The 27,432-nt window shown below is 42.2% G+C and overlaps 2 protein-coding genes across 9 annotated transcripts in view; one reads left to right on the top strand and one right to left on the bottom strand.

Annotated features, from left to right (window-relative positions):
* Window positions 1–5: 5 nt before the first annotated feature.
* Window positions 6–4,126, bottom strand: zpld1b (zona pellucida-like domain containing 1b). Its single transcript, XM_082503994.1, has 10 exons — window positions 3,824–4,126; window positions 2,975–3,195; window positions 2,683–2,864; window positions 2,232–2,304; window positions 1,559–1,656; window positions 1,181–1,261; window positions 824–995; window positions 638–740; window positions 412–441; window positions 6–222 (listed from the first exon to the last, which is right to left on the bottom strand). The coding sequence occupies exons 1-10, from the start codon at window positions 3,960–3,962 to the stop codon at window positions 47–49; spliced, it is 1,275 nt and encodes a 424-aa protein (XP_082360120.1). The 5' UTR covers window positions 3,963–4,126; the 3' UTR covers window positions 6–46.
* Window positions 4,127–17,490: 13,364 nt separating this feature from the next.
* The window catches only part of picalmb (phosphatidylinositol binding clathrin assembly protein b), a 31,625-nt gene continuing 21,683 nt past the window's right edge, over window positions 17,491–27,432 (top strand). For 5 of the 8 annotated variants that reach the window (XM_082503992.1, XM_082503991.1, XM_082503989.1 and 2 more), the window contains exons 1-3: window positions 17,491–17,573; window positions 25,734–25,834; window positions 25,915–26,572. In XM_082503992.1, the coding sequence (XP_082360118.1) occupies window positions 26,443–26,572 (130 nt within the window). In that variant the 5' untranslated portion in view covers window positions 17,491–17,573; window positions 25,734–25,834; window positions 25,915–26,442. Of the gene's footprint in view, window positions 17,574–25,733; window positions 25,835–25,914; window positions 26,573–27,432 lie in introns of those variants that run through there. The other 3 variants (XM_082503987.1, XM_082503990.1, XM_082503993.1) reach the window with 3 other exon arrangements.

Genomic DNA, 27,432 nt, shown 5'->3' with positions numbered 1-27,432 from the left:
TATACAACACCTTAAATGATACACATGTTGCACAACATGCAGATGTTTATTTAAAGCTTGGATTCCAAACACCTGAGGCTGCTGTTGTCGCGGGGGGGCGGGGCTTCAGCAGGAAGCGGAGCAACAGCAGGAAGAAGCACACACTGACCACACTCAGGATGACCACACCTGAGATCAGAGCACTGGTCACTGGGTTCATTGAATGGGAGAGATCTCCAGAGGCTGGAAGATGGAAAGGGAAAGAAACTGAAAACAAGCTCTCGGATGAGGTTTTTACCACGAGCTGAGCCCGAGTCTTTCCCTTGCAGGAACAGAAGAGGGTTTGCTGTAAACAGTCATTTCAAAGGGAATCTGCTGTCATGATAGTTTACAACACTTTTATGTTTCACAACATTGCGTAATGGCACTTACCGAGCTGGGAGTTGTTGACGGGAGTTTCATCTGTAAAGCAATTTTTAAAGCGCTTATTGGATTCATTTTTACTTCAGCAGTCCTAATTGAAATCAGCTTTAAATTAGCAGTTTGACATTTCAGGCTGTTGCTTCTTATTTTGACTGGATTGCTGCACTCTCAGCATGAAAGCAAAGCAGCATGTCTCTCAAAACTATTCCAGTAAAAGTGGGTTTATAGTTCATACCACTCCTGGTGATGATTGGACCGGCAGAGAGGATGGCGTTCCCTGATGCTGCTGCCATGGAATCAGGGGTCTCCTCTTCCCTTTTGCGCCGCCGCCCACAGATCTGCCAATCACATCGTCAGATTTCAGTCCTCAGTGAGGTGAGGAAACAGGTGGTGAGTCACAAACGGAGATTTTCACTCTTACAGGCATTAACATGATGCAGTCATCGGCCCGGCAAAGCTTGGTGACGCAGTGCAAAAACACAGTCGACATCTTCTGGTGCCTATGTTTAACAAAACGGAAAACCTCAAAGGAAAAACGGCCCATCTGGCTCTTCCCGTTCTCCAAAACTGTCGTCTGGGGATCTTTATAGCAACTGTATGGAAGCAGACCCAGCAGAAATGCTAGATTTAATGTCTATGAGTACCCTTAAGAACTCTTTAGGAAGAGAAAACGTGGCATTCAATGAGGATAAGCCATGTGGAGAACCTGAATAGGTAATGACTCCCTTTTGTGGTATCGAGTCATTATCTTGAAGCAGAAAAAAAACACGAGATTTACCCAAAGAAAAGGTCATAGCGGAGTTCATCATTAGGATTCCCTGAGGGGGTTGTGTAACAGTAGTCCATCAAAATGTTCCACCTGCAAAGAGACAAAACTGTGAGATGGGATGGAGGATAGAGATCCAACTGCACATGAGAAAACTGCAGCCTGGCGCCTTCATGAAGAATAATAACATAATAGCATAATGAATGTAGGCAAAGCAAAGAAAAGAGGAGTAAATCTGTAAAAATGATAGCGGGAAAGATGCTGTGGAGAACTATATTTAAAATATCATTTCTGCTGCAGTAATAGGTTTGTTATGGTAAAGAGTCTTGCACATCTATGACGTGAAAATTATGGAAATTCAATAGTGAATAGCTGGGTTTTGTGCGGTACCGTTTGTCTAAGTTTGTGGCTTTCACAGCAGCAAATACTCTGGTTTTCAGAGCCAGTCCAGCCATGGGGATAGAGAGAGGCTGATTGTATGCTGAATCCTGGAGAAAAAAGAAAAAGAAAAAGAAAAGTTGATTGTTCTCTCAAAATGTGGCATAAAGCAAATGAAGACATTGAATCAGTCTTTACATAGCTGGTGTTATTCTATAGTTTTGCTATTTTTCTGCTGTCCAGAGCAATTTTTGCACAGGTCTGTAGCCAAACAAGCATATGTGACATTAATTGTTAAAGAAGGAGCACAATTATATGCAACACGGTGATTATGTTGTTTAAAGTAAGTACAGAGTATTCTAAGCAGTGTGATTTTAAACAGGATTACATCGCAAACCTTTTGTGGAATATTGTTGTTGGTGGAAAAATACATGGGCTATTACAGAAAACCAACTTTTGTTGTTTTCATGGAGTTAGTTGGAAACAGTGAAAATACTCAGCACTGATTATTAAAAGACATTAAAAGATGTTATATGAACATCAAACTGAGGCACTAAAACAAACCAAACATGCTCATCCAGTCATGTGCCAGTTCTAATGTCTATTTTGTTTCATATGAATTCCTCTGCACCTCTTAAGCTAGAAATGGAAATATATTTTTATTCCAGCGCTGCTTTGTACTCACATTGTACAGGATCATACTGAGCGTGCTCACAAAAGTACCGTTGCTGTCTTTGACAGACACAGCTGCAGAGGATCTGTGGAAAGACGGAGCCTTTGTGAGCCTTGGCTTAATAAATAACATTTCGGGAGCAGAGGTTTCGATTTAGTACAGTTATAAATCAGCTGCGCTTTTATTTATATACTTGTCTGATTTACGAAGGTCAGAGAATAATATATGTGAATAATAGATGTGAATAATAAAATTAATGGTTTGAAAAAATACTGTGAGGCACAAAGTCACTGAAGCTTTTAAACTGGGAATTTAATTGTTAGCACCGTTTTTGAAAGCTATAAGTGAATCTAATTAAATGAATATATCTTAAAGCCAGCCTTTCAGGATTAACTCTGCAAAGCAACTCCTGCAAGGTGCAGCTCTCTTTTGGACACTGATGGATGCTTTGGCAGAAACTCACGATGCCAGCTGTGAGTTATTGACCAGGTACTCCAGCGGGTAGCTGCAACTGAATTTATACAACAAACCAGGCAGATAGCTGATTATAGTTGGTGGGTCAGGGGTGTCGATGTAGCCTGATATATTCCCAATTTGTACAAGAGACATGTTCCCATAGGCAGTGGGCCCGTAGGCTGTGCTGACCTGCAGAGAGAAACATCAGCCAGTCACTTTGCTCCAACGTCAATACACAACATGATGAAGCTGATTATTGATTAGAATAAAGCCATGCGCAGTGCTCGAGTATTCTTTACCACCAGACTGTTGCCGCAGGCCTCCAAAGTGCTGAGGCTGATGCTGAACAGAAGTGCTGTGGGGAAAGTGTTGTTGTTGATGAAGCCGCGACACTGGGCTTCGCTGTGATGGCCGTTGAGGGCCAAATCTGCGTCGGTGTAGCCGGAGAAGAGAACAGGACAGAAGTTGATCTTCAAAGTGATGGTCTGAACCCCGCAGTACACGCTGATGTCCCTTTCACCTGGAGGAAGGCGGGAGACGAAGGTTCAGAGAGAAAAGTTGGCAATGTAATATTTGAAATCAAGATAAAAATCAAGACATGCCGGTTCATGCAAGGCAGAAGTTACACATTTTTCTAATTAAGACTTTTATTCACTTTTGTACAGGAATTTTAAAGTATGAAATTACTAACCGAGCTCTGTGGAGGCAAAATCAGTCAGGTAAATCAATCTAGTGTAATTTTGTAGATCATAGCAGGAGATTGCCTCAAAATGTCTGTATCCAGGAAATGTTTGTCATAATAGGGCCATAAACATTGTAATTAAAATATTCGATGTATTAAATTATTTATGTGGTTCACATGTTTTTTTAACTATAAATGAAGCTTCCAGCTTAGATAGGCAGAAAGGTATTTTGATGATCTATCTAAATATAAAGATATAACTTTATCGTCCTCAATATTAACTCTCAATAAGGAAATAAACGTTATTAGAAACGCCATCAGTAAAAAAAGCTTCACCCTACCAGAACTATTTGTGCTCATTTTAATGTGGCTGCTACTTTTGCTGCTCATAGATCTATCGTGTTCCACACCTGTTGGCAGACGTGTGTGGACGGCAAAGAGAGAACCTGCTGGGGAGGATTCTCACCTGGAAACCTGCTGTGGTAGTTGGCATCGCAGTTGTATCCATTAAACTGTGTGGAGACTGACGCGGCGTTACTCAGGAGCAGGAAGATAAAACCCATTCGTGTCATTTCCGCGCCTAAGAGAGGTTTGTCCGCTGTCATCTTCAGAAGGTCACCACTGCATTAGCCACATTCCTCAGGTACGTGTTAAGAAACAGCACTTATCTCAAAATTAGATGTTCAAAAACAATGCCTGTTGTTTCCTGACTGCTCCACGGTTTGACCTCTATCAAAGTAGTTCAGCCTTCTTTCCCCACGTCCCCTAATCCTTCTTGTTCTGCTCCCCCTGCACCCTTTTACCTCAGTTGCTCATGTTGGTCTAATGCCTCCATTACCCAACCCCTTTTAAACTGAGGTCACCCCTCTTTGCGGCTCATTTCATCCCACCCCCCCAACCCCACAACCCCCCCTCCGTCCACCCCCACATCTATTATTTTTCCACACCTGTTTACCTGTCTCCTGCCTTTTCCAAAGTAATTGGCTGGAACCCCTCTTCACCTGGTTAGCGATGAGAGAAAAGTTCAACTCTGTGGCATGCAGCTCTAGTGGCACAGAGTACCTAAACTAAACACAGCGTCAGCCTCACATGTATCTCTTGTGTGTGCACAGATGACAAAGATACCTCGACAAAAACCAGCTGCGGTGCAGAATATGGGAAACTCCATCAGATCTGAATGGACTGGACAAATCTTTTCACCATGCCAAGAAACCTGAGCGTACTCAGAGGGTTTCCACTCATCTCTCCACAGTCTGATCTCTGTCTGTCAGATCACACAAACGGCGAGCCTCAGCAGGGGGGGGCCCAGCTCAGGAATTAAGCTGTCATCGGCTCCTGCTGCGGCCCACATTCACATCAACATAAAAGTCAACTCACGGTCTGATGCAGGGCTGTGTGTGGGTAATTGTGATGCACAAGACATCACTTAGAGTAAAGGCATTCAGTGGTACAGCTACGGCACAGTGCTTTCAGCATTGCAGAAGGAAAAAGTGGACTCTAGCATGTGCTTTTATGCCGTGTTTCTCTGCCTCGAGATAACCCGCTCACCTTGGATTTTACTGCAGTCCATCTAACAAAACATTATTATGTCACACTTGTAGCATAACACAAAAAAACTTCTTCTTCTGAAGTTCCTTGACCTTTTAAAATGATCTACTCAAATTTAAAGAGGTGTAAGAGAGTGTTGCTTGAGTCTTCTGTGATGCTGCTGAGCTCAGTCCAAGCCTGTGGAAAGCATGAATTTATACAAATGGGTCACAAATATGGAAAAACAACTTAAAATATGTATAATTTTTCACGACAGCTGTAACTACAGCATTTTTTGGGAAATATTTTGATTATTGGATTTGGTGTTTAGTGGGTATTGGCAGCAGATCTGCCCATTTTCACCGTTATCGAGGAACATTTCACTCTGTGCAAATATGCAGCTCACTTTGTCCTAATGTTTATGTGGATATAAATAAAGGAACTCAATAAGCTTTACAATATGTTTTATTTTTCAGAATGCTCGGTTTTGATGCATTCATGGAATTGGTTAATAGGAAAGTTGGTATATTGGATTATTGGCAGACTGTAAAATACCTATGAACAAGGCACAGAGAAGAAATTGCTTAAAACTTAATCCAATTTGTGACTCGTTTGTCAGACAATCAATGTAAGTCTGGTTTGCTGTAGTTTATGAACAAAGTGACAACAATTTTCTATTTTTCATTCATATTATTTCTTTTCCATCTGTGTCTTTCCTGTAGAGGAAAAAAAGGGCCAAATATCTCAAAGCAAATAGTTTCATTGCTTTTTAGATGAGCAGAAATAAACTTTTCTGTACCCTGCTGTCCTCATTCCTTTCTCTGAGTAATGACCAACAAACAGATGTGGAATTAAAGCACCTTCAGTGGTGTCTGAAGGGCCTTGAAACAGTCACATGCTTAAGATTGCTGAAAGTTGCTTATAAAATTCATGCTCGTGCAGTTCCCTGAAACAGAAATGTTCTAAACAGGACATTACTTGTCCTGGAGTCTCAGAAACACTTTGAAAAATTATTTTGGATACAAATTCTTGGAAGCATATTAGTCACAAGCTTTTCGATGGGTAAATCAATCATTTCAATACCCTCTTTTCATGCTAACAACATCCACCAGTCTACCCGGTCTGCATGTCAAAGTGTTCTAGCCTCCAAGTTGCCCACGGAGTGTGCATGATAGTTGGAAAGTGCTTGAAGGCATAGGATAAAGTGCAGCATGAATGTGGCCTGTGGTAAAAAAGAAAAAAAGTACTTTGAGTGCTCTGAGTAGAAAAATGCTATAGAAATTCGAAATTATTTATCATTAGTGGCCTGAGTCCTGAGTGGGGATATCTGGGATGTCCTGGCATCACAAGTGGAAAGGGAAGTTGTGTTGATGGCATACCGTGTGGTAACATAGATCATTTCAATGTTACTCCAGGGATGATTTTATTGTTTTGTTTAAATAAAGAGAACTGTGTGATTGACCTGTGGTCATATCACCTGAGCCCAAATGCCGTGAGCATCAAGTGTTCAATTCCCGGCCAAGCAAACCAATGCATGCAATCACTGCACGTCAGCCCCGCTCTCGCTTCTCAGATCTCCCCTCTCTGCCCACTGTCCACAACTCTGAAACTCTCTGACTGTTCACTGGCTCTGGCAGTATTTTTAATTGTAGTTTTTACATTTTTAGTTTTAAGAGCCTTTAAATAAATCCTTGACTACTACAAACTGAGTTTCACAAAAAAAAAAAAAAAAAAAAAAGATTATGTGGAAAAATAAATATTTTGTCCAGGTATTATTTTTGATTTGTATCAATCGAATGGTCTGGGTAAAATTATAATAGACTACATTTAATAAGAAATATGCATACACAGTCATGGTAAAGTAAATCATCAAAGTAAATACAAACTGAGAGCAACATGACATATTACACTGTGCAACTAGTTCTTTAATAACAATAAGAATGAGAATAACTTTATTGATCCCAGAGGGAAATTCATATGTTTCATATCTCATAATAAAAACAAAAACAAAATTAAGATGCATTGTGTGAATAACTAAATACATCCCTATGATCCAATAGCTTGTAGAAGCAGCAATAACTTTCAATGATATTTTTTTGCTTCTGTTTGACTTTATCAGTCTCTCACATCGATGTAGAGGAATTTTGGCCCACTCTTCTTTACAACATGACTTCAGTTCACCGAGGTTTGCAAAACCTTGATTCTTTTCTTTTTCAGCAATTCTTTGTGTAGATTTGCTGCTGTGCTTGGGATCATTGGCCTTTTGCATGACCCATTTTCAGCCAAGGTTTAGCTGTCACACAGATGGCCTCACATTTGACACTAGAATACTTTGGTATACAGAGGTGTTCATTGTCGACTCAATCGCTGCACGATTCCCAGGTTCTGTAGCTTCAAAACACGCTTAGATCACCCCTACACCATCGTGCCCGATCTGCTATTTGGCTCTCACTAAACGTGGTTCGATACACTATATCCAAACATCTCCACTTGTGTTTCTTGTCTGTCCATTGTTCCAGAAGTCTTGTGGTTTCTTCAGCTATAGCTTTGCAAATCCAAGCTCTACTGCCATGCTTTTTATTTTAGAAACCCTTCCAAACAAACCACACTTGTTCAGTCTTTTTTGAATTGCACTGTCATGAACTTTCTTTGAGCATTGTACGGTCTGACCTTGGGGTCAGTTTGCTGGGATGTTCACTGCTGTCAAGATTGGCAACAGTCTTCAGTGTTTTCCGATTGTGAATAATCTTTCTCACTTGTAGAATGATGGACTTTAAATAGTTTGGTAATGACCTTATAACCACTCCCTGATTGATCGCTGCTGTAAGATCACTGCTGATATCTTTCCTCCTTGGCATTTTGCTAGCCCACACCTGAATGCTCCAGACCAACAAACCAAAACTTCTGCTTTTATAGAGGTGCTCAGATTCACTGGTGAGCAATTAATCAGTTGCATTTAATTACCAGCACCTGGCACCCTTTTAATTCATATGGAAACAGTAAGCGTGTCCTCAGCTTTTTATCCCCTGCTTTGGCATTTTGTTTCAGTTTTTATTAAACAAATGATGACACGTTGTAATATGTCATATTTTGTAGTTCATCGGGTGTTGTAGTTACCTATTTTTACACCTGCTTAGGACCAGAGTGATTTGCTGTACTGTCCTGACACAAATAAAGAGTATACTTGTTTTTTTTACTGACTGTATATCAAAGCATTAGATTTATTCATTCAATCTTTTTTTGCATGAGCTCATTGAAACATTATATGCTTTGATTGTTATTCCCTTCCTGCCCCTAATATTGTTACTGTCGTCTAAGACATGTAATGTATGTCACCTGGTTCAGGCACATCCTGCTCTGTGGTTTTATGTGTCAGATCCAGACTCACAGCCCTACACAGCTTGCTGCACATGTTTGCTATCCCCCCTGCCTTTCTGATAAGGTAGTGCTGAAATACAATATGAATTCTGAGCAAAACAAGATCAGATGCCCACGTATCCTGCTTTTTTTTGTGTTTTGTTACAAATCCCACCCAGCAGATGACCTATTTAGCCAGTACACTGTGCGTTCAGTACAATTCTTTCTTAAAGATGCAAGATTAAACGAAATATCTCTCACCAGTGTGTGGAAATACATGGTTGCTGGTTTTCTTCAAATCTGGCATCAAAATCATTCTTTGTTAAACATCAATGAACTTTCTGATCCTTGCCATAAAACCACGATTTTCTGTGCAGCCCTCATGAGCTTTGCGAATGATTTCTTCAGGTCACCATGTCCAGAAACTTTTAATGGCTCGGGACCGCCTGCCAAACTTAGATCTGCCTGATAGAGCCGCGTCTATCTGATCAGCCTGAAACACCCAGACTCAACAAACAGACATCTAAATCACACAATCTGGGCTGAAGCACAAAACCTGTGAGAGTGCGGCTGTAATCTGATGCTTCAGTTTTAACGCAGGCAGGAAAGTGAAGCCTTCATCAAAGGCCCTGCTGCGATTTGATCCTCGGTGAGTAATGTTTGCCAAAGCCAGGAAAAATCTTTATTTTTTGACAACAGCAGATGGACAGGTTCATAATGCATGATTAAAAACGTGACTTATAGTACAGATGAAAAAAAGAAAGAAAGAAACTAGCCAATGATTATTTATAACTCTCTGCTAATACAGATGATTAAGAGCTTGTCTGTGGAAGTCATCTCACTGACGGCAAGTTTTTATGTGAGGATATGTTTACAGAGGCTTTTGTCCGTTTCCTTTGTTTGGCTGAAAATGGGAAAAGTCCCCAGTGGGGTGGGATAACTCCAGGATGAATTATTGTTTACATATGAATCTCAGCCCCATATTTAGAGAACAATACGTGAGGAGCACTGCTTTCCACCATCATGACCTTGTCAAGGATATCACTCAGAGGAAAGCGCAGGTCTTTTTTAGTCTTTTATTTATGTTTCCACTTGTAAATACCCCAAAATATAATTTAATTCAGGAGATATTCCAGATTAAACATCAAGCTTATTTCATAATCAGTGATTAATATAAAGCACATTGATATACATCACAGTGAAACTGAAGGGAAGACCTAAGTAATCCGTCCTGTTATTATACGTATTAATGAAGTTCAGCCACATTAATTAGTCATAAATTTGAATTTTATGTGGTTAAAACAATTCATCATTTACCAGGCATACAAAATCCTTAAACACCAACACTACAGACTTCATGTTTGGTCAGAATCATGGCTCTGTGCTGCTCCCTAGTGGTCTCTGTGGCGCACTGCATATAGATAAATGCTCATTTGAATAAAAATGCGTGAAAGGGACTATCCAGTCTCCTTTTTAGTTATGCCCATGTTAGAGAGTTATCTCTGGGATGCTGGGATGATAGCTCCCTCAGGACTTAAACTCCGGTCAGAGAGTGGGGCACAGAGAGTGATGTCCGGATATACTTTAATGGAAGTTAATAGCAGCTCAACAGTACAGCAGTAGGCATACTTAACGAATGTGGGAGGGGTGGACAGACGTGTGGTTCTGAATAACAAGAAACAAGGAGAAACAATTTTCACATATAAATATAACACTCGTCACTTCCCAACATCATGCCAATATAATGATCTGTAACCCAAATAATCAGCTGAATGCTCTGACATAAGAAAGTCCCACAATCCCATTTAAACAGGCAGGAAACAAGAATATCTATATATCTCAGACAACAGAAAAGACCTAATGCCCCCAAATTAGGAAAGGTCAGCAATTACATGGTCTTCAGTGCCCTCTTGTGGCTAAATAACACAACCGCGGTACACAGATCCAACCCGCAACAAATGCTACGGTGGTAAGTCACATGCCTCTACCACTCTCGATAAATCTCCTAGCATAAACCCCCTGTAATCAATGTCAAAGTACAACCCGTGCTATAAGTGGAAATAGACTCGTAGAACTGGAGGGATTTTGACTCACATTTGCACAGGAACGCACACGGCTGGAGATCGCTATTCCCCCACACTCATGGAGAAAAAACATGGCTAGTGCTCCTCGGACTCGTGATACGGCAGGAGCGTCGTAAAAGCATGTGACGTCATCACCGCAGCAAACAGTAAGAACAAAGTGGAACTTATCGGCAGAAATTAACACTGCACTTATAGCGATGCGATTGAAATATAAGGAGACTTTCGGACACAGCCGCCCCCAAATTTAAGTGATAAATTTGCTCTTCAACCGAAAGTCTAAGCATCATTGGGTTTACAGGCCTCATCATCCTCCCAGGCTGAGAGTCTGACTAATCTGGCAACTGGTCGAAGATATGTCTGTCCCTTGATTGTCACCTCAGCCGCTCTCACCCGACCGTCTGGCCCTGGACAGGCCTTGACCACCTTTCCGATGGGCCACTGCGCTCGCGGTAGTTGTGAGTCAACCACCATAACCACTTGTCCCATGGTCAAGTTGTCAGTTTCCCCCTGCCATCTTTGTCTCCTCTGAAGATCCGGCAGATGGTGACGCAGGAAGTTGGACCAAAAATGGTCCGCCAGAATCTGACTATGGCGCCATCGCCGTCTTCCCAGCATCTCACTCGAAGCATAAATCACCTGGGGGAGTGATGCATCTCGTCGCCCCATTAGCAATAAGTTGGGTGTGACTGGATCCGGATCCGCTACATCCGAAGAGACATACCCAAGAGGCTTTGCATTAATGATCCCTTCCACTTCGATCAGCACAGTTTGCAAAACTGCCTCTGTCACCGTATGGCCTCCCAACACCACTTGAAGAGCTGTCTTCACAGACCTTATCTCCCGTTCCCAAGTACCTCCAAAATGGGGGGAACCTGGTGGATTGAACCGGAACTCAATCCTCTGCTCCGCCAGCTGCTCTTTAATGGGGGCTTCAAGAGCTGAGAAACTAGACCGCAGTTCGGTCTCTCCTCCCCTGAAGTTGGTACCACAGTCAGATAGGATCTCATATGGCTTGCCCCGGCGTGCAATAAACCGACGCAGAGCCATGAGAAAGGCATCGGTATCTATGCTGTCCAACAGGTCAAGATGCACACAGCTCGTAGTCATGCATTTGAATATGATACCCCAGCGCTTTTCAGTGCGCCGTCCCACTTTGATGTTGTAAGGGCCAAAGCAGTCGACCCCAGTGGACCAAAAGGGTGGTTTGTATAGGCGCAGCCTCGCGGGGGGTAGATCTGCCATCCGAGGAATATCAGGACTGGCTCGCCACCTTCGACACTCACCACAGCTGTGCTGGTGCCGCTTGATTGCCTCCCTTCCTCGGAGAATCCAATATTTCCTCCTCATCTCCCCGAACACTCGTTCTGGCCCAGGGTGCAACAGCTGCTCATCGTATTGCCTGATCAGTAGTTTAGTCACCGGATGCTGCGGATCAAGGACTATGGGGTGCATGGCATCCAAGTCCAGACCTTCTGCTCTTCTGAGTCTTCCCCCAACTCTTATCAGTCCAATAGCCGGATCATACTCTGGAGCAAGTGTTAGCAGGCGACTCTGCTTAAGAATTGCCTTACCAGCAACCAGGGTCTGTAATTCCTCGGGGAAGCTATCATTTTGAGCTTGTTTCAGGAGATGCAGCTCAGCAGCTGATACATCTGTAGCAGTCATGACATGGTTTTCGTGATCAGCAGCCGCCCCATGAAGGATCCGATGGGTAGCCTTAACCGCTTCACTCCATTTGCCAAAATTGGAAATTGGCACCATTTGCTGTGGACTGCATGTGGTGGTGGTTCCACAGAATGCTGTTCCTCTCAGCTCCCCATCGTCTTCTTGACCTTCACCTTCATGGAGAGTTGGCCAGGTATCAGGGTTCGTTAAAAGGAAAGGTGGGCCCTGAGTCCAACAGTTTGGTTGACCCAGCTCGAGAAGGCTTTTCCCTCGCGTGAGGTCATCAGCCGGATTGTCCTTGGTGTTGACATACCTCCAACTTGACACCTCGGTAAGATCTTGTATTTCGGCAATCCTGGTACCAACAAAGACCTTATAGCGGCATGAATCAGATTGGATCCAGGTCAAAACGGTTGTTGAGTCGCTCCATAGGGTAATGTCACTGGGTTGAAATGCCAGCTCGGTCTCCAGTACTCTAGCCAGTTGGGCTCCAGCAAGAGCTGCACATAACTCCAAACGTGGCATAGAAATCTGTTTCCGGGGGCTTACTCTTGACCTCGCCATCATGAATGCCACGTGGACGCCGCCTTGGGAGTCCTGTGTTCGCAGATAGGCTACTGCTCCATAGGCTCTTTCGGAGGCATCACAAAATATGTGAGCCCCTCTATCCGGTCTCCCGACGTCGGCTCTTGGTGAGACATAGCATCTTGGTAGTTCCACCTGTGGCAAGTTCACTAGTTCCTTCTCCCACTGTGTCCATCTGTCTAGTAAGGCCGTAGGATGGATTTGTTCATCCCATCCAACTCCTGCCTTCCAAAGATCCTGAATTAGAACCTTTGCTCGAGTTGAGAAGGGTATGAGGAAGCCCAGAGGATCATATTGTGATGCCATCACCCGGTAAACATTTCTCAGTGTGGGCAGAGAGTACTCCACAGGTCGATGCCTGTATCCAAGGCGGTCAGTGAGACAGTTCCAACGAAGGCCCAGAGCTGGTTCTTCTGGGTCTTGGCTGTGCTGGGAGAGCCAAAGCTCTGTGATGGCTGCTTTGGCTTCCATTGGTAGGTGTTCCACCACCGATGGAACATTACTGGCCCATTGCCTAATCTCGAATCCCCCTTTGGCGAGTAACTCTCGCATCCGATCTATGAGTGTCTTAGCCTCCTCTGCAGATTGGAGACTATGCAAACAGTTATCGACGTAGAAGGCCCTCTCCACCGTGTCCAAGATATCTTCATTACCCTGGCTGTTGTCCCTGACATGTCTTTGGAGGGCATAGGTGGCACAACAAGGACTGCACGTTGTACCAAAAGGCAGAACCTGCCACTCGTACACACTTGGCTCCTCATCCTTCCTCATAGACCTCCATAGGAAGCGGAGCAGAGGTTTGTCCTCAGGCAGCAACCGAATTTGGTGGAACATTGCCTTGATGTCACCACTTATGGCCACAGTATGCTCCCTGAAGCGGAGGAGGACCCCAAGCAGTGAAGGTCCCAGAATTGGACCTGGAAGCAACTGGCTGTTGAGGCTGAGCCCGTTGTACTGGTATGAGCAGTTGAATACAAGTCTAGCCTTGTTGTTGTGGTGAACTACATGGTGGGGTAGATACCATGACTCGCCCGAACAATCCACCTTCTCGGGGGATAGTTTCTCAACATAGCCTACCACCTCCAGTTTATGCACTTCCTGACAATAGGTTTCAGCCTGCCCTGGGTCTCTCGCTATCTGACGTTCAGTACTCCGTAGCTGTGGTAGCAAGGCCAGTCTGGGTGCCCAGAGGCGAGGACTGTCTTTGCGACGGAGGAGGGGCGTTGCATATCTTGTCACTCCCTCCACCTGCACTCTGGTTGTGCGCTGCTCAAGAGCTTCAAGTGCTTTCTGATCTTCCTTAGAACGTGTCGCAGTCTTCACATTTGTGTATGGGAGTACATCTGTCTTCCACAATCGTTCTACATGTTGAAGGAGATCATTGTTTGGGGACCCAGTAAAGAGACACTGTTGCTCTTCCACAGCGAACTGGGTTAAATTAGCTGGACCCTGCAGAGCCCACCCAAGGCGGGTACAGACTGCCAATGGACCCCCAGGAGGGCCAGACCGTACAGGCTTCGTTGGGACAAGCAGATGAGGGAAGTCTGAGCCAATAAGGACTAAAGGCTGCACCCTGTCGACAGGGGAAAGTGGGAGTCCCTGCAGGTGTGCATATTTTTGCATGAGTGCCTTAACCGGATAACTGTGCTCGGAGAGGCCCAGTTTGTCAGCAGTGAAGGCATGATGGATGTGGTATCTCACCTTAGGATCATGGGCAGGGGAAATCTCAAAGGAGACCGAGGCCCCTTGCAGGTGAATCACATCCTGACGAACAGTTCTTAATGGAAGTGTCTCGGCTTCCTTCCCTAGATTGAGGTGCTGCACGGCTGGTGGTAGGATGATGGATCGTTCAGAACCGTCATCTAGTACAGCAAAGGTCTCCAATGAATACCCAGCATTGTACAGATACACCTTCACAACCTTTAGCAGGACCTTATGCGGACGGTTTGGGTGATCAATGTAGATGGTGGACGTATCTGGGGCAGTGCCAACCATCAGGACTTTCCTAGGCTCCTGTTGGCAAACCTCATGCAGCACTGTAAGATGTTGCTGTTTGCACACTTTACAGGGTGCCTTCAGGGTGCACACATCAGGTGCATGATTCCGTCCACAACGCCAACAACCTTTATCTTTGATCCACTCTGCAATTTGGGTGGTGGACAGTGTCTTAAATTTGGGGCAAAGATTAAGGTAGTGCTCACGGGTGTCACAGTATGGACAGTAAGGTTTCGGCTTAATCTTCCCTTTACTGGGAGGTGTCCGATGACCTGGTTCCAGATGAGCTCCATCCCCCTTCCTGTTGTCTGTGTTGTAATACACAGTGGAAGGATATCTTTGGCTTTTCCTGCCTTTCTGACCTTGTTTGGTCTGGTCCTGAAACATGTCGGCTGCCCTACTAGATATGCGCTTGGCCTGCGACTTCACTTGGAGCCAGGCTGAAAAATCTGGCAGGGTATATGTCTTGTCAGTTCCAGTTCTCAGTATCCCACGACTGAGGCTGTACTCAACAAACCCATCTCTGTAGCTTGCTGGGAGCTTACTCAGTAACTTATCGACATGAGAGCCACATCGCAGTTCGTAGCCGTTTTCACCTTCCAGTGATCGAAGCATACCTACTAAAGCTTGCACATCCAGAGCAAAATTGTCAAAGGCTTCTGGGTCCCCCACCCGGATTTGGGGAGAGTTCAGGATAGATCCAAGCTCACTCTGTACGAGCTGACGAGGTTGACCATATTTGTCTTGGAGAGCCTGGAGTGCTGTAGTATATGGCAGGGGATCATGCATATATGCTTGTGCTAGTTTGTGAGCACTTGGTAGTTTTAACTGCTCCAGAAGGATTTGATATTTGAACTGCTCTGTGAGATGAGTATGGCTACCAAGCAGACTGTCCAGAGCCATCTTAAGAAGCGCGAAATCACTTTCCTTACCACTGGCGAAAGAAGGTAGTGCTGGCTTGGGGATCCCATACGAGCTGGCAATTAGCAGTTCCATCAAGTTGTTGCCATTGCTGGCAGTAGGTGGCAACTGTATCTCGGACTGTAAAGACGGCGCCGTGGGCCCACAGCCAGCTGGTCCGACTTTATCCCGCAGGCGGGACGGTAAATCAGGAAGCGGTAGAAACTGACTGGGTGTTGAGTATGGCACTGGAGGAAGCCATCCCTGGTGTTTCACCTTTCCAGGAGGCTGTGATTGTCGGTTAGGAATATTAGAGCTGTCCTCTGCTGCAGGTCGGAGAGTCTGAGTCGAGTAGGTAATAGAGGGGTGATTTCCGCCTGGCTGCTGACCATACTGATGACCAGCTGAGGGAGTGTCCATAGCAGGACTGATATGTTGCGTTGGACACTCATGGAGAGGTTCAGATACTGGCTCCAGGACAGACGAGGAGCTGGTGGGATGTAAGGGCTGCGAATCTGGTACTGATGCATCCACTGGCAAGATGGAAGGTGGGAAAGCATTCACATAGCTGGTCATATTACGTTGCTGTCCGTTATGTGCTGGGTGCTCTGACAGATTCACTTGGGAGTTTACACCACTGCTGCAAGCCTGCAGGCCCGAGTCATACTCACAGTTATTTAAAGGTCTAGGTGCTGGCAGCCCATCTTCTTGATCACGAAGAAAAGCAGCAATGAGGGAAGCTCTCTTTAGCTCCATCTCCTTCTCTTTGAGTCAACGCTGCGTTGATAGACGTCTGGTAATAGATTCTCTGGTGTTGTGAGCAGTACGTGCCTCTTCGTCTAATTGACGTCTTTGCCTTTCTTGCTGCATGTATAGTTCTTCCTTCTTACTGAGGGCTTCCCGGGCCTGAGCATCCAATGTTAAACACTGTTCCTCAGCTAGACTCTCTTCCATCATCTGCCGCTGCAATTCTGCTAGCTCCATGCCCTTCATCTTCTCTTCCAACATCGCTGTCTGCAAATCAGTTAGCCCTGCGATGATAGAGCCTCCCGAAGGTGAGTGACCACTAGCCTGGGATCTAGGTTTACTGCATTGAGAACCTGAGGCATGTGATCGTGAAGCGGTCGAGCGCTGCCTGGCAGAGCGCTGATCTATAGCCATCCCTGCCTCTGCACCTGCTGTTGGTTTATCGGTGGATGTACCTGATTTGGGTTGATATTCAACTTCATAATCATCAAAGTAAGCCGGGAGATGTCTCTCTCGCTGAGTTTTCCGTCGCACGGATATGTCAGGGATATCCTGGTGCTTAAACTCCATGTCGTCCTCAGAGTAGCTATCTATCCGGCTCGAAGGACCACTTGTTAGAGAGTTATCTCTGGGATGCTGGGATGATAGCTCCCTCAGGACTTAAACTCCGGTCAGAGAGTGGGGCACAGAGAGTGATGTCCGGATATACTTTAATGGAAGTTAATAGCAGCTCAACAGTACAGCAGTAGGCATACTTAACGAATGTGGGAGGGGTGGACAGACGTGTGGTTCTGAATAACAAGAAACAAGGAGAAACAATTTTCACATATAAATATAACACTCGTCACTTCCCAACATCATGCCAATATAATGATCTGTAACCCAAATAATCAGCTGAATGCTCTGACATAAGAAAGTCCCACAATCCCATTTAAACAGGCAGGAAACAAGAATATCTATATATCTCAGACAACAGAAAAGACCTAATGCCCCCAAATTAGGAAAGGTCAGCAATTACATGGTCTTCAGTGCCCTCTTGTGGCTAAATAACACAACCGCGGTACACAGATCCAACCCGCAACAAATGCTACGGTGGTAAGTCACATGCCTCTACCACTCTCGATAAATCTCCTAGCATAAACCCCCTGTAATCAATGTCAAAGTACAACCCGTGCTATAAGTGGAAATAGATTCGTAGAACTGGAGGGATTTTGACTCACATTTGCACAGGAACGCACACGGCTGGAGATCGCTATTCCCCCACACTCATGGAGAAAAAACATGGCTAGTGATCCTCGGACTCATGATACGGCAGGAGCGTCGTAAAAGCATGTGACGTCATCACCGCAGCAAACAGTAAGAACAAAGTGGAACTTATCGGCAGAAATTAACACTGCACTTATAGCGATGCGATTGAAATATAAGGAGACTTTCGGACAGCCCAGTTTCCAGATATTATCAGATTTTTATGTTGTTATGAGTTTTATTGTGTGAGTTGGTCAAAAGATTGCGTTTAGTATTTTAAAGGTTTCTGTGTAATCAGTGGCATGCATGATTAGGCCCAGAGTAGTGAGTAACTGAGACACATGAGAAGTAGGGGAGAGCAGGAGATGTTTTAAACACAGCACAGTGTGTATATATTAAAGGTACTCATATTTAAAGATTTTGCTAGTGCAAACCAGAAATATCATTAGCTTTATGTTGTTGTGGGAACACAGTCCTGTAGTACTGAACATAGTAATGATAATAATAATAATTTTGCACAGCAACTACAGGTAAAAACTTGTTAAAAAAGCAAAGATGAGCAAAACAATACAAGTCGAATATTATAAAGAGTTCCTTTGCATACAACACAAAATGATCATAAAGAAAAGCACATTACTTTTTTTATAGTATATGTACAGACTCAGAACCCAGGTAATTGGAAACTACACATGTACTTATTTGTTTTTCTAAACACAAAGTTAAGCACATTTAGAGCTCCACTAAGTCACTTTTGAAGAAAATTCAGGGATTTTTTGCTGTTTTAATATAATAGTAATAATCTGTGCAACCACATTCTTAACTGCTCAAGCTGTGATACTATACTTACAATCAACAAGAAAACATTGGTGCCTCCTAAATCATTTTTGTGAGTCTAGTCTTTCACAGCAACACGGATAATCTATACAGAGGTGTGACCAGATAGGGAATGGGGTGGCACCAGCCCCGGTCACCTTGACCACTTACTCACATTAAATAATTTTCCACATTTTTCACTATATTTATTTCTAATAAAATAATCCGATTTCTCATGCTGATTTCTTTCTTCCTTCTTTGTCAGCCCTGTGCCTCCTAAGAATTGAATTTGAACCTGAATTTGGATTAGAAAATATATTTATCTTCGAATGACATATGTGCTACAGAGCTCTCAGTCTTGGTTCTGACTTTTTTAAAGGTAAAATAAGTTACCAAAAACATTTAATTTCTTGTATTTAGCATTCAGGGTAACTTACAGCTTTCATAGGTGCAACATTGATAGACAACTTTACAGCATCATTGCTAGATATGGAGTTTGATATATGGGCTTCTCAACATTTTAAGCATATTCATTAAATAGTAAATGAAAACAAACACAATATTTCTGCAAGATAAGACCAGATTTCCATTAATCAAAGTAAGATTTATATTTTTATCCCAAATGTCAGTGAAAGAAGCCAGAGGGAATTGTTGATTCTCGAGGCACAGAGCATCTGGACAGAAGTCTCTCTTCCTATAAACAACATTTTAGGGAGATTGCTGAAAATGAGCTCTAGACTGCAGTAATGGGAGTAAATAACAGTGATTATTGACATTCAGGATTATTAAATATTCTTCTGGTTATCCAAAAGAAATGGAACTGGACTGGACCAAGATAAAGTGCAGTATGAAGGAGGTACATGAAAATGTCCTATTTCCATGAAGCAAACAAACTCTAATGATGCAACCCCTTTATTACCTTTATTATATTCATCTATTTGTGGTTTTCTTTTCTCATTTGATCGATTTCTCATCTCCCGTCTACAAATGTAGATTGAGTAGATTCATTCTTGCAGAACGTTGCAAGTGAATTTCAATAAATAATGTCAATAAACACATGAAATATCAAGTCTGTAACAAAAAAAAAAAAATCTCATCAGTTTAATGTTGAATCAGGCTGTCTAATGGGAAAAAAAACCCTGCTGTCAAAATGTGGCTCAAAGGATGTGACAGATTTGCTTAGTTTATTAAAACTCCAACACAAAGCAAAGAGGTACTGTGGAAATCACAGAAACACAAACAGTGTGCATGTGTGTCGTGTTTGGAGTTGTTGCAGGAAATGAGGTTGAATCAGAGTGGATGGATGGAAGAGACAAGAGTGACCACATGACCCAGCTTTAATGGCCTGCAAGGCCCCAGAGAGTGGTCCATGTTAGCATGTTGCCCTCTGATGTGACTAGGACTGCCTTTAGGATAGACCTCAGCACATCCAAACCCAAATGCTATAAGCAATTACAAATCTTAAATTTTACTTACGTTTATGTTTTGATTATTCTACATTACTTAATAGCTACATCACTTTAAATCTATTAAAATGGATTATATTGAACAATGGCTAAGAGGCCAAGAGTAACAAAATATACTGCTGCAGACACCTTGAGGCAGATATTTCATACTTAGATCAAAGAAAAGTTGGGTTAACTCCTTTTTAAATAAAAATCATTGGAAACCATAATTAAACATATCAGAACATTTTTTTCAATATCTGTCACAGGTATATGGAAACAAACAAACATGGAAGTAATTGAAGCAGGAAGCTGATATGATATTACTGAAAAAATATGCTTATCCTCTGCATCTCTGAACATGGATTAAATCACCAGCAGGTACAGCTGTACAGAGGAATGATGAAAAGCACAACAAATCAATTTATTAAAGTCAAAACACTAATTAAAAGTCAATTAAAATGTGTTTTTGTAATGTAAAGTGTCAGACTGTGAGAAATGTAAGATGATCCAAGATGATCCAAGATGATTTAAGATTATATATCCAAGTAAGAGTGCAATAGCCATGTTTCCCTATTCCCAGCACTATCTGCCATAAAGCCGCCATGTATAATGAAAAATGCAGTGGGCCCAGAATTCTATCCAGTGGTACACCGCATAAAATGACATGTATGTTTGATACTTGATCTCTACAAGTGATGAAGCATTGGAATTATTTGAGAACATTATCAGAAAAACCTGCCCAGTGAAGAGTGCATTATCAGCTGTGTCAAAGGTTGTGCTTAAAATGAGGACAGCAACCTTATTAGTGACTTACGTTAGTATGTGAGGTCTGAGGTCAATTACCATCTCTATGGGGGCAGTTTCTGTGCTGTGAAAAATAGAAACATTATAGTATAATGGGGCCTTAAATGATCACACTTATTCATTTTAGTAATTTAAATAGCTTTGATGCTTGAGGGCTGAAATGTTTCCTCATTGACATCTTACTATATAAAAGGACAATGCTTCAACCCACCACCCATCTCACAGAAAAGTACTATGAACAGGGCCATGTATCATGGTGTCTGAACTCTTATAACTAGCATCCAGAGAAGAAAACACCTGAACTTACATGTAAGACAGTGAGGATTATGGTCAGCAGGAAATTACTGTTAACCTCTGACCACTGGAACATATTTACATGTTTATCTCAGAGTGAGCAATCTGTTTATCATAAATGAATGATGAGAGTCACACTGGAAAAAGGTCACACTGCCTAAAAGAAAATACTGACTCTTTTGTAAGGACACTTTATTAAAGGTTATGAAAATACTAGCGTCTTTCAGACTACGTGAGGCATCTCAGTACACTGTTATCAAACATTTCAGGTAATTCAAAAAATATACGTTTGCCATTTTTACGTCTGTGTACAAAAAATACCCGACCAATTCATTTCAAAGACAGACACAGTATTAAGTCTGAAGTCACGATTTTGACATTTTTACTGGACCAGAATGAATGTTTCCTTTCCAAACTCAACAGTGTAAACACCTAAAATGAACAGCTTCTGTACACATCAACCTAGTTGTAAAAACAGTGAATGTTTTTGGTTTATGAACATTTTTCAAGTCAGTAAAGTGAATGCAGGGTAACCCTTTTTTTTTTAGCTTTTTAACTTTAAATGAAAATATTAATAATTAATTATCTAATAAATGTTGAAGTCTTTTATTGAATGACACTTTTGTGCAATTTCACTGTACTTTCAGCATGCACTATTAACTGCCTGCTTGTCATGACAGCAAACCTTTTTATCTATTCAAAATTTCAAAAAAGGACTTATTGAGAAAGACATATATGCTGGTATCCAGATTAGGAAAAATGGTGGGGAGCCCCTGTCTGCTCTCCTTATTTTATCTGAGATGGCATAACAACTGCTCACAGAAGTCTTACAATTAACCACTGCCACAATTTTAAATATGATCAGTTCACCTTTATCAGTAGGCTACATATGACACGGTTATAATCCAATTAAAACATTATTTACAAACCCTTTACTTGATCCAAGTGTCTTAGCTAATTACAGACTGATTTCCTTTCTTTTATTTTGAAAATGATCACTTATAAGAGTTGTGGTAAGCTATATGATTATTTGCAAAGTAATGCTCTAGCTGAAGAATTTCGGCCAGGATCTAGAGTCCATCCTCATTATGGCCTAAGATAGTGAAGTGATTTCTGACATTTAATTGATTGAGAGTGATGTACAAAATTGGCACAACAAGTTACAACAGTAGTTAGAGTCTAGTTTGTTCATGTAACTGATAATCTCTTTCACACACACAATTCCTGCAGTTCTACAGGGTTATATTCTAGACCCAGTAATTTTTACATTATACTTTTTATATTATTATTAAACCCTGTATACATTTCCACTGCTATGCAAATGGTACTCAGTCATTTATGTCAGTTTTATTTATGAAGGCAAAACTATTAGTTAATTTTGTATCATCTATATTATCCATCTACTATTACTACAAATATTATTACTAGTGCCTTTTTGCCTTTATTAGATGGCACAGTGAAGAGTAGACAGGAAAGCAGGGAGAGTGAGTCAGGGTTTGTGATAAAAGTGAAGGTGTTGTACTGATGACATTACCTGGGCCTACAGTGCTACTTTTAGGGACCTTTTTTGTCCTTCAACATAAACCAAATAAACATCCACAAATGCCTTTTTTCATCTGTATATTGCTACCAAAATTAGAGCTCTGTCTCAGAGGGATGTTGAAAAACTAGTTCACACATTTGTGACTACTCAATAACTACAAAATGCTACAGTGAGAGAACTAACAGGGTGTAGAAAGAGAGATACATACAAAAGTCCTGAATGATCAGGCCGTGTCATATCTTAAAGACCTTGTAGGACTGTATTATCCCATAAGAAAACACTTCACTCTCAGTGTGCAGGCTTACTGAAGTTTCCAAAAATAGCATGGTAGCCTTCAGCTATCAGGCCCCTGTCCAAATGGAACCAGCTCTTAGTTTGGGTTCAGGAGACAGACACCCTCTCTATTTTTAAGATTAAGCTTAAGACTTTCCTTTCTGATAAAGTTTATAGTTAGGGCTGGATAAGGTGGCCTAGAACAATCCCCTAGTTATGCTCCTTTAAGCTCAGGCTGCTGAGGGACCTCCCATCATGCACTGAGCACTTCTCCACAACTCTCTTTTCATTCCTGTTGGTTATAGCACATCTGCATGCCATTCACTTTCATCTACTCTCCCCCACAGTTTGTGTTCTGTCCTCATCTCCTCCCACTCTCCTTTCTCTCCATCAACCAGTCACAGCAGATGGCGTGGTCCCTCCTTGAGCCTGGTTCTTCTGGAGGACTCTTCCTTTCAATATGAAAGCACCTGGGGCGGTTGTTGTTATGAATTGGCACAGAAAATAAAATAAAAATGAACTGAATAATACTACATGTGAACTACTAAATATCTTGTATGGTTTTTAATTTTTATCACTGTTTTTTAATGGAAAGCACTTTGGTCAACCATGTTGTTTTAAAGTGCTCTATAAATAAAGTTGGATTGGATATTTGTGTAGAATTTTTCTTCATTTCTTAATAATGTTGCAACCTTACTTACTGTTATGATTTACTGACAGAGGTGTGGACTCGAGTCACATGACTTGGACTCGAGTCAGACTCGAGTCATTAATTTTATGACTTTAGACTTGACTTGAAAAAATGTTCTAAGACTTGTGACTTGAATTGGACTTTTACACCAATGACTTGGGACTTGAATTGGACTTGAACCGGTTTACTTGAAAAGACTTGATATTTTACCCCAAATATAAAATTTAACATGCATATTATATAGAGATTGAAAATGTGACGTCATTCACGGGTAGAACCGCAAAGGATTCTGGGAACTCGTGGCAAGAGGTACTAGCGCACGCAGGCTTTCAATTGAAATCACAGCGATAAAAAGAAACACAAAAATGTCAAGAAGCCGTTGTATTATTAACTGCAATAGCCGGTCGCATGACAGCCACGGGAAGCCGACGGGTAAAGAGATCGGTTGTTATCGGATTACGTCGTTGAAGAGAAATTGTTCGAGCCATGTTTCCGAAGTAACAAAGATGCGACTGGATTGCAGCCATTCAAAGACCAAATATAACGTCCCAGAACACTCCAGCTCACAGGTTAGTCTGCTCCAAGCATTTACACGAAGGTCAGTCTGCTGTTGTAGTTAATACGTCATTTTTCATAACATAATTGGTGATATAGGTTACAAGCAAGTCTGGCGCTGAACAGAAATTGTCGCGCTATGCTCCTTTATTTATTGTGCATAAATAGTGAATTGTCCTGACACAATATTGTGTTTCGCTTCTGTTATTATGGTACATTGACAAAAACATATAGTTTTATTCACAGGATAAAACAGTTGTTTTGTATCACTAATTGCCCAGTACGATTACAGCATACAGTATTATTGTCACTGCTACATTTCTGTGATGCTACCAGAAATTATTTCCACTACTAATTAATTACCGTTGAGCTCAAAGGTTATATTAATAAACGGTTAACGAATGTGTATTTATGATGACGATTTGTGAGACTGGTAAACTTATGATACGTACGATGGTCTTTACTTTCTACACGGTGCATTTCAAGGTCCTGCACCCATCCGTCGGTAAACTGTACCTGGGCTTGTTGCAGTGACCTGAAGTTACTAAACTTCATGAGTGTATGCACTCACTCCAAGAACCGTATGATTATAAATATGCATATAAATATGCTAAGATGAGATAGCTGACTTCATCTAACTAGCAAATGTTGTCCAGGCTACGTTGGTGATGCAGGTTTTTTTAATGTGTATGATATTTTTGTCATGCGATTTTAAAGCCGGTCCTACAACCGCATCCAAGAATAACATGCAGCTTATCTCAGAACTGTCGGTGAAAATTATTCTTGGAGCTAGGTTTAATTGAGCTGCATTTTAAAGAGGTGCAATTTCACAATTTGTGTATATTTTCTACGTTCACTTTTGTCATGTGTTGAGAAAAACACAGATTTTAAAATTACATGGTCTAATATTTACATTTAGCATAACTGCAACATTATTTTTTCGTTGTTGTTTTTTTTTTAAGACTCGAAAGGACTTGAAATTCAAAATTTCAGACTTGTGACTTGACTCGGACTTTTACACCAGTGACTTGAGACTCGACTCTGACTTGCCTGACATTACTTGAGACTTGACTTGAGACTTGAGGATAAAGACTTGAGACTTACTTGAGACTTGCAAAACAATGACTTGGTCCCACCTCTGTTTACTGATGTTATTTAGTTCAGTATGTTTCACTGTAAAGGTTGAGGATGTGTGTAAATAACAAACCCCTGTTAAGGAGACAGGATGGCTAGCCTTAGCGACAAGTCCACGTTGACCAGACAGATAAATGAGGCGATTGTCACTCAGCAGTGATAATGGGAATTTCTCAAGGACTGGAGGAAGTTATCATAACAAGTTTAAAACTGTTCAGTCTCTGTGTTCTGGAGTAAGATAAACCACCCGTTCAACCTACCATGAAGCCTTGGGCTCATTGTGCCTCACAGCCATTCCTGGGGAAAATGCTTGCTCTAGCAAACCAAAGCCACACTTTTGCTAATGCAATCACACATTTTTACACACTGGAACTTGATCGTTATTATTTACAGGGAATAATAACAGTTTCTGAGAAAATAAAATTCTATCCACTTCTTCTTTTCACACCAAAACGAAACAGGAAACTACATTTAAGTTTAAATCAGGAAAAGTATGTAAATGGGAGGTCTGCTTATCCTACTGGCCATTAAATTTTTTTAAATAAATTAAAATCACATGTATTTTTTCAAACTCAGTATTAGTAATTCCTTTGAAGTGTGTACATATTGAAAACACAAAAGTCCAACTCTCACTGCACACCCCTGTCCTCAATCAAAATACAGGCTTCATCTCGACATCCAGGCCTCACTGACTGAACCTATCTGCTTTATTTCAGCTGGTCTGCGATCAGTTTGTACACACCTGCACGGCAGCGGACCTAGTGGCGTGTCTGAGGAGGCAAATCTGACTCAGGATCTGCAGCACAGTGTGTCGTGTGTAAGTATTTTTCCCCACTTCATAACAGAAAAGAGGAAAGCAGGCCCGCCATTTCCCCTCCTCAGTGGTCTCTTTTTCAGTCCTAGCTTGTAAAGCCGACCGACGGTGGCGGCGGCGACATCGGCGGGAGGAGGCGGAGGAGAAGGAGGAGCGGCGGAGGCAGGCAGGCGGGCAGGCGAGCGGAGAGACGCAGGGATCTGGTGTGCCACATCGGGATGAGAGCGAGGCTGAGATCCGGGTCGAGTGAGTCAGCGAGTGGACCTTGCAATCACGGCATCCTTAAAAACTGACTGATTCTGGACGGAGCCGAGCGGCACAACAATACATAAACTACCGAACATTTTTTTTTATTGTTGTTGTCATTTTTCGCTTGTCTTTATTATTCCGCCCTCCCTCGGTCTGCGCCTGCCATAGCCTTAGTTCTGATTTTCATTTCCACCAAGCTGGGTGAAGCGGGGGGGGTCCGGTGAGGTAGCGGTGTAGGAGGAGGTGGAGGGTTTATTAATTTTTTGCTGTTGTTATTGTTTTCGTACGAGCTCATATCTGAAGGCAAACCCAGACGAGCCTCATATTTTGACAGCCTTTTGTTGCACTGACTGGAAGCGAAGATGTCGGGGCAGAGCATTACGGACAGGATAACTGCAGCCCAGCACAGTGTAACGGGATCCGCCGTGTCGAAAACAGTATGCAAGGCTACCACGCACGAAATAATGGGCCCGAAAAAGAAACATCTGGATTGTGAGTATCTTTAAACACCACACGGGTTTTGGGGTAAAACCACCACTGAATTTTCTTCCCAGTGGAAACTAAGCTAAGCTATATCGATAGCTGAGCTATTAGGCCTCAAAGCCTTTAGCACAGGCTACGTAGGCTAAGATGCTAGCGCTTGCTCATGACAGGGAGATTAGTTATATTGTTTAAACACTGACCACAGGCCTTCTTGAAATAGTTTTGAACGTAATTACGGAATCTTAAGATTGACAGCCTTTATTTATGCTTACAGTTAATTTAGCCTTTTCGTTTTACATATAAGTTGCTGTAAACCTAGCTTTTTTTCTTTTAGCTCCCACTACTTCCTATATTTACTCATAGCTTGAAATTATAGCCGTAATTCGCTTATGTGACTGCTGCTTCATACAGAAAATCCTTACAAAATATATCAGGAAGCTGTGGGCCCTTGCACAACATTTCCAGGAATGCTCTCATCTTTAGTGGAGTGAGTGAGTAATTTGATACCTGCTGATACACTGAGGTGACACTGAAGGAGCAAAAAAGAAAAATCACAGTTTGTGCCTGGAGTACCTTAAAGGACACGGACAGTACATGACACATCTATGACAAGAATACATATGCACCCTGACGCAGGCACAGGGGCTTAAACCCTCCTCTGACTTATGAGTACATCAGAGGGGTCACTGCTTGTGTGTACTTAAAGATGCAGCGGTAATATTTTTCTGCATTTTGATCCACAGAAATTAAAGCAATGAACATGGTTTTATGAAGGCCCTGTGTCTTCATAAGAGTTCAGTGTGTGTGTGTGGAGGGAGGGGGGATTGTATATTTATCTACCATGTTCAAGGCTGCTAACCCAGCACAGT

The sequence above is a fragment of the Aulonocara stuartgranti genome (genome assembly GCF_965226115.1).
Source record: "Aulonocara stuartgranti genome assembly, chromosome: 14".
Classification (NCBI taxonomy): Eukaryota; Metazoa; Chordata; class Actinopteri; order Cichliformes; family Cichlidae; genus Aulonocara; species Aulonocara stuartgranti.
Note: the sequence above shows the minus strand (reverse complement) of the source record. Positions and strands in the feature narration are given on the sequence as shown.